At 44.5% G+C, this 7,670-nt stretch overlaps 1 protein-coding gene across 1 annotated transcript in view; it reads right to left on the bottom strand.

Moving 5' to 3' along the window:
* Nucleotides 1–695: 695 nt before the first annotated feature.
* Nucleotides 696–7,670, bottom strand: part of SURF1 (SURF1 cytochrome c oxidase assembly factor) — a 39,274-nt gene continuing 32,299 nt past the window's right edge. The window contains exons 9-10 of the mRNA XM_069241803.1: nt 6,210–6,291; nt 696–1,188 (exon numbers count right to left, since the gene is read on the bottom strand). Coding sequence (XP_069097904.1) covers nt 1,122–1,188; nt 6,210–6,291 — 149 coding nt within the window. The 3' untranslated portion in view covers nt 696–1,121. The remainder of the gene's footprint in view (nt 1,189–6,209; nt 6,292–7,670) is intronic.

Genomic DNA, 7,670 nt, shown 5'->3' with positions numbered 1-7,670 from the left:
TGGTATGAATTTCAACTTTCACCCAACACCAAGTCATTCAGCTGCACGCAGACATTGACTTCACTTTCAAGCATCACTTCACCACAAAACCCAAGATGCCCTGGTACCATCTCTCTCTACTTTAGAAAGTATCAAAGGTTCTCTCAGAAATCAACTTCAGACCTGCCAGTCAAGCTCTCTTGCGCTCAAACTTGAAAGGTGGCAGCACCCTGATCCACGTCCTCCCAGACTCCACACTGGCCCTGTTTTATGGGTACCCTAAATGCTGCAGTGCACCTCTTTAATGGCCTGAAGAAATATGACATCAACCCTACCCACCCAGTGCAAGCTCACATCAACATCAAAACCAGTTGCAACATCTGCACAGACATCACAACCACCACCCGCATTTGCCCTACTGATAGTACATCTTCACAAGTCAAATCAGATTATGATCTGATCTGGAAACCTCAGAACCATTGGAAAGTCACTCACTGACTACTGAAGGTGCTGCCATACCAATAGCACACCATACTCCAATATTCTCATACTCTCTCCACTTGTCCTAAGCCTCTACATTTGTAGTAAAGGTGACATGATGGCAAAGTAATGTTCTAGCCATCTGCAGATGATTTTGAACTATAGTTAATCGCCTGAGTTCCAGTCTATTATCCTTGATGGCATTGTTAAATACTTGTTCTGGAATGCAGATAGTATCACTTCAGTAGTTCCTTATTTATTTGTAATCAAAACTACTCACCCTGTGCTCCATCTATGGATTCCAAAAAAACACCAGAAACTGATTTACAAAGCGAAATTAACCAAGAAGCTGTTTTCAACTTTCAGTTAATTCCCACACAATTTCTCAAAATATTTAACAGATGGAAGTTCCTATTGTCAAGTCTGAATGTAGTAGCAAACCTTGGAAACATGGTAGATTTCTGGAGCACCGAAAACTGCTTGGATACTTGTGCCAGGTGACGGTGGTGATATAAAGTGCACAAGAGGTTCCCACTGTCCTGGGTCCATTTCACCTTAACTCAATCCAAATGTACCATGTGAGAAGTGAGTGCACCTTCCCCACCATTCTTGAAAAGCACTTGTCAGTCTGCTTGTCTACTCTAGGAGCTGGCTTCCATCTTCTACACCGGTAACTTCATGATGAACTTCTTGCACCAGAGGTACGATGTTGCGGCACACAGTCCGTACCTGCAAGACCAAAAGGGACACTCAGTGGAAAAGAGGAGGTGAAGCTCAACTTAAAGTAAAAACCACTTATCATATGATTTACATTTTACTAATCATCAGTCCTGTCCTGGAAACGAGTAGTCATCACTAGGTAACTTTTAACCAAACTTATTTTGTGTTTGTACTGTTTCAAGTATGTAGTGACCTAAAGGGCCCGGCGAGAGTTTGTATTCACATCAGCTTCTGAAAACCCTGTTGCCGGGTGTCACTACAAATGGTGTTGGTTGTAGATGTACCTTTGTAAGAGGTGTTGGGTGATGAGTGTGAGGTTTGGAGATGTGCTTAATATTCAGTGTTGCAGTGTTGCTGTGCTTAAAGCATGAAGCGTTGTGGAAAGTGTGGAAACCAAAGAAGTCACAGAAGTTACCATGTTTAGGATGGTCTGTTTCGTACAACAGAAGCCACCATTAATGTGAATCGAATAAGTGGGCCCACAATATGTGATATGGATTTCCACAGGAGTGACAAAGGCCCCACTCCTAGGAACTGTTAAGTCACTTGGGGAGGATATGTGGTCCATCCCAACGCCAGAGCAGATTAACCCCTGGAGACACTGATAAACAACCAGAGAATATTATTTAGAGTCCCCCTCCCAGGAGCAAAAGTCTACACCAGAGTGACAGAAGCCCAAATTAAGGCGGCACAGTTAATTAACCAAAGCATGATATGTGGTTTCCACCCAGGAACGACAGAAGGCCAAGTATTGTACAACCAGGCGTAACAGAGCTGAGTGCAGCAGGACATTATGGAAAACCATAAATCAGATTTATTTATTCATACAGTGAAGTGGTCACCGAAAGGCATTATGGCACTAGGATATTCAACAGGCAAAAATCAGGTGGACAGCGAGACAGAAACAGCTAAAAGGAAAGTTAGCAAAACAGATTAGTTTTATGGTTTTTTTTCTTCCTAGAATGTGCAGAGTTAAAGATAAAGGGGGTCATTCCGACCCTGGCGGTAAATATCGCCAGGGCCGGGGACCGCGGGAGCACCGCCAACAGGCTGGCGGTGCTCCCTTGGGCATTCTGACCACGGCAGTTCGCCTGCGGTCAGAAGTGGAAAACCGGCGGTCTCCCGCCGGTTTTCCGCTGCCCTGGGAATCCCCCATGGCGGCGCAGCTTGCTGCGCCGCCTTGGGGGATTCCGCCCCCCTCACCGCCATCCTGTTCCTGGTGGTTCCGCCCGCCAGGAACAGGATGGCAGTGAGGGGTGTCGTGGGGCCCCTGCAGTGCCCATGCCAAAGGCATGGGCACTGCAGGGGCCCCCGTAAGAGGGCCCCACTTTGTATTTCAGTGTCTGCATTGCAGACACTGAAATACGCGACGGGTGCCACTGCACCCGTCGCACATCCTCCACTCCGCCGGCTCCATTCGGAGCCGGCATCCTCATGGAGGGCTGTTTCCCACTGGGCTGGCGGGCGGCCTTTTGGCGGTCGCCCGCCAGCCCAGTGGGAAACCCAGAATGACCGCCGCGGTCTTTTGACCGCGGTACGGTCTTCTGGCGGTTCCCTCCAGGCGGGCGGCTCCCGCCGCCCGCCGGGGTCAGAATGACCCCCAAAGTGTAAGATCCAGTGGAAGAGCACTGTACAGTTTAGGGCCCAAGATCTCAAAGGATCCACTACCACAATCTTCCTCGTTCCCAACAGAATGCTGAGAAAGGCAAGTGAGCATGAGCGCAGCATCCTAGAAGGAATATGAGGCAAAAGAGAGTGCAAGAAGGGGCAGGAGCGAGAGAAACCCGTTAGCACCAGAAATAGTGGGTGCGCTTCTAGACCGGGAGCAAGCAGCGGGCAACTAAGATATGATCACATCTGCGCAGGCTCCAAGCCACCTGCACGGCCGTGTAGATCATCGGAAAGCCATTAGACAGAGCTGTGACACAGAGGTTGAGAGCTTCAGAGGTGTGCAATGAGTGATTCTTCAAGTGGAAAGCATTTGAGCTTATGGACAGAGTAGGGGTGTGATGTTAGAGGAGTGAAACAATGCAGGGGTTCTGGACCTGGCTCTTAAACACAGGGAAGTAGCCACATGAAGATGTTCTTAACCGTTTTGCCATATTGCTGGACACCAGGGTTGGACGCCCTGGAAAGAACAGTGGAATAGGGAGGCGCGCTGGAGCTAGACTATTGGGGAAGGATAAAAGACAGGGAAGGATGCTGTGGAGGTGAAAAGGGAGAGGAAATCATAGACCCGAATGGATACTGGATGGGAGGCCAAGGAAAACGACTGATGTCAAGAGCAGTGACTGCCTCCAGAGACAACCAAGATGAGGTTTAAGATAAAGTTTGCCATTCAAGCAGACCATGTAAAAGAGAAATACTAACACTTTATAAAGAATGCTAATTCATGACGCAGTAACCCTACACTTCTGCTCTCAGAGTCCAGCTACCTTTCCAAGCACTCATTGACTACATAATTGCCTTTGACCAGTACAGTGCTCCGCTGCCCTTTGGCTGGTCTGGCACTTTACAACTAGCACATGTATTTACATTTCTATTTATTTATTACTCTAGTCCTACTGTACTAGAGAAAAATGAAATAGAAGTAAATACAATTAAATAAAGTAATTTAAAAAAAAAAAAAAAAAAATTTTTAAAATAGAATAAAAGGTACTCTCTCATAAGCTTTACTATGTCTTCGCATCACCTTATGTCTCTATCAATCTATCCTGCATCCCCACTCTGACTCACCCCAAACCCACTCTACAACTTTGATCGCGAAAATAAGCCTGCCTCCCTCCTCTGCCGCTCCTGCCTCACCCCACACCTCAGTTTACTACTACGATCTCCCAAACAACCCTACTAAATTCTCCCTCATTTCTCTCACCTTTGACTCATCCAAAACCCCTTCTGCTACTATGATCTCCCTAACCCTTTCCACAGACTCTTCCCTCCTCCATCTCTCCTTTACTCATCCCAAGCCTAAATCCTTTTACCATAAACTCCCAAATGAACTCAAACTAATACTTTACTCATATTTCCCTACACTAGTCCACCACTAATTCCTCTTGGATTCCAGAGCAGCGTGCTACTGGCCAAAAAGCGCTATGACACCTTGTCAGCGGTAGTAACTGCTATATAAATACAATTACAATTACAATATACTCACAAACTTTCACGGATTCGTCGGCCTAATGAACACCCAACTCTGCACTCCAGTTGACAGGCAGTCAAACATTTATTTGTTTACTTATTTTCCAAGTTCAAATGTGATGGCAATGCTAAGTCCCAACGAGTTTCAGCCTTACATGGCCTTGTTCTGTTGAGTGTGGAGAGAAGTCATGGCTCACAGGAGGAGAACATTCACATGGGGCAAAATGTCCCTTAGGTCATATATTGGTGAATAAAACTAAGTTTGCACTCACTGATGAATATGGTGTCTTCTGCAACACACCACTAAAGATTCAGCTTCTCCAGTTACTTGTTAGCTGAGCAGCTATCCCTGCACATTTTGTCTTAAAGTAAAGGCCCTGAAAAGTCAGCCTCCCCAAAACAAATCAAAATAAAACACCCTTGTTGTACTACTGGGTTCTTCATCCTTCTATTTTTGAAATGGCATGTCCACCGCTCTATTCCTCGCCAGGGCATACTTGTAGTCTTCAGTCATCCCACATTTTGTTATCCCAAAAGGCTGCATTTGTTCTAGGGAAAGCATGTCCTTTACAGTAATGGCATCAGGTGATTTTAAGGGGACAGACCGTAAAAAACTATAGAGGGCATGAGGCGGTCCGGAGGCATGATATATTCAAAAATATCACCTCTCTGAGATCCTATAGGCTCCTGGAAAAGATATGTGCTAATGAAATGCATCCTCACTACAACTGAACTAGGTATCTGAATATTCACAGCTAGAAAAATGCTCCCATTAAACATCACATAGTACTTTATCTTATGATATATACACCCCTTCAATGCTTCCTCTGTATTCTTACATTCCTTTCCCTACACTTTACTTCTCTGCTCATCGACTGTTGTCAGTTCCTCCTTAAAGGCACACAATGGATTCATTAATAACTAGATCTTTCAAACTCATTCACCATGGTTAACCAACCCAGATTAAAAAATACATTCTCCATTGCTGCAGGCCCCAGAACTAAAGAGACATAAAGACTCCCCCACAGACACCCCTCAGGCTCCTAAGTGGGCTCTATTCCACTTCGCCTTCCGAACTGAGATCTCTCACTGTCTCTTTAAGGATGCACTTTCCAACCAACATGTTGCCTTTTTGAAAGCCCAGAAGGCTCATCTTTCCATAATCTCACTTAAGGACCGGTAATTGTTGCTATTAGTACAGCACAACTATACTCGAGAAGACTTATTGGCAGGAGGCAGAGGGCTACAATGCTCAAGAGTATGAAGACCAGGTGAAATGGGTAGAGAAGAAACGTCGGTTTCTAAAAAGGCAAAGAGTCAGGAGCTTCAAAACACAAGGGTAGGGACTGAGAATGTCCCATCACCCGATCTATGGTGTCCAAAGTGCAGCACTCCCAAAAAGGTACCTTGTTTTCATTTGCCTGATCAGGACTCCTAGAAATAATAGGCTCCCATTGTTTGTCCCATTGCTTTTTTGTTCTGGCCATCACAGAAGATCTTTAACTTCATCTCTATGCTCTCTTTAGTTATTGCTAATACCTCCTTTGTTACAATGTAAAGACCACGACAACCTGAGATGAGAACCCCACCCCATAAGGAAATATTTTACACATTTAGATTTTCTACAGTTCAATGTCCACATTGAGAGACTTCACTACAAAGACACCCTCCACAGATCCTTATTGCTGAAATTAGGCATGAGGTGGCACCAACAATCTCAAAAGTATTTGAAAGTGTTTAGCCAAGATTCATACTCATATAGGTTAAAGTCTGTCATACTAAAGAATAACCTGTACCTTTCCTTTCAGTAGAAAATTTGCTGATTGCTGCACCATTTATTGTGTGTCTTTAATTCAAGATCATCCACTACATTAGCGATATCTGAAGCTTACCAAGTCACGATGTACTGCATATGCTCGTTCCTCAGTGTCACTCTTGTTTGACCCCCGATGGGCCCTCCTGGGACTGTGCTCTCTGCAGGGAACAGATCATGAAAAGTAAGGCGATGGAACCAGTTTTATGCCAAATTACTTAAATGGCAGACACACCAATCAAGTTTATGTGCGGGTTTCACTGTGGCCACGTAAGATACCATTTGATAAGGATAATATTATTGACTTCAACCATAGATAACAGACCCACAAAACCTATTTCAAATGTTTTTGTCTGCACTTTCTGTTGCAAAGTTTCTTTTAATAAATTCAGATCCTTGAAAGTTCATCCACACACACACAAACATGCACACTTTTATTTAAATCAAATGTTAAGAGTGCTTACACTCTTTTTTTAACTTATTATTTTTACTGAAGTAATTTCTTTATCAAATCAGGGGCGTCAGTGCTGAATCAATTGTGGCACTATCTTTTTTCTATTACCTCATAGAGTCCTCCTTTCAAAGAGCTGCAGAAGATCCTGGTTTGTCAGCCGTTTTTCCTGTCTTCCCAGCTAAGGACACTTCTGTCAAGCAGGTGCCAGAAGGTTTATCTACAGTCGAACTGGCCCAGGCATTAAATACACTTTCAATAAAAGTCTCCGGTGGAAGTGGCACCTTGATGAGGCCTCTTCTGACCAAGCTGTGCACTTTCAAATGTTCAGCCGTAAGACAGAACTCAAGGTGTGCAGCTTTGAGGAGCAAACCAGCAGACAGACACTAAAGAAAGCGCACACCTTCTTACAAAAGTCTCACAAACATACCTTTTAAGGAGACATTCTGTGAACACCAAGGTTGTTTGCCTTATCCTCAACCGAAGGACAACCACTGCTGTACAAGATTAATTCATAGTAATGATGCACCATGCAGTGCTGTACAAACATTAAAGTCACACACGTCAAGCATCTCAGTCAACATCTCTTGGCTACGCTGCGGGTCGCCCTCTTTCGGGGTTTATTAGGTGGGACTTGATAAGGAAATATCCAGCGACTACCACATAACATTCCATAGTTTCAGACCGGTAATTAGATCGCAGAAGTGTCAGTCCAGCAGGGAAGTTGAAATTGCAGGAAAGGCTTCTGAGATGCAATATGCTTACCTTCAGAGTTCGTAAATTAGGTTCAAGGCTTCTTCTTTTGTCCCTCAAGTTTCTTGGTGGTACCTTCTTCTAGCCCCAGTTAAAGAACACAGATGGCCTAGTGGTATTCTGTTTCCTTCCCCCTTCTACAATCTGACATTGCTCTCATCCCTGGATCTATGCTTGGACACAATGTCTGAAATCGAAGAGTAACCTGGCAGGCCGCCCCTTCATTGGGTTCCAGCATAGTAAGAATTTAAATTTAAAAACTTACGGACAGATGTAAAAAGAGTTTTAGTATTTGCAAACACCAGAAGTCTTTCCTATTGTACTAAATCTGTTTAG

The sequence above is a fragment of the Pleurodeles waltl genome, chromosome 6, assembly GCF_031143425.1.
Source record: "Pleurodeles waltl isolate 20211129_DDA chromosome 6, aPleWal1.hap1.20221129, whole genome shotgun sequence".
In the NCBI taxonomy this organism is placed as follows: domain Eukaryota; kingdom Metazoa; phylum Chordata; class Amphibia; order Caudata; family Salamandridae; genus Pleurodeles; species Pleurodeles waltl.
The sequence above is the reverse complement of the archived record's forward strand: the minus strand, read 5'-3'. Positions and strand labels throughout refer to the sequence as shown.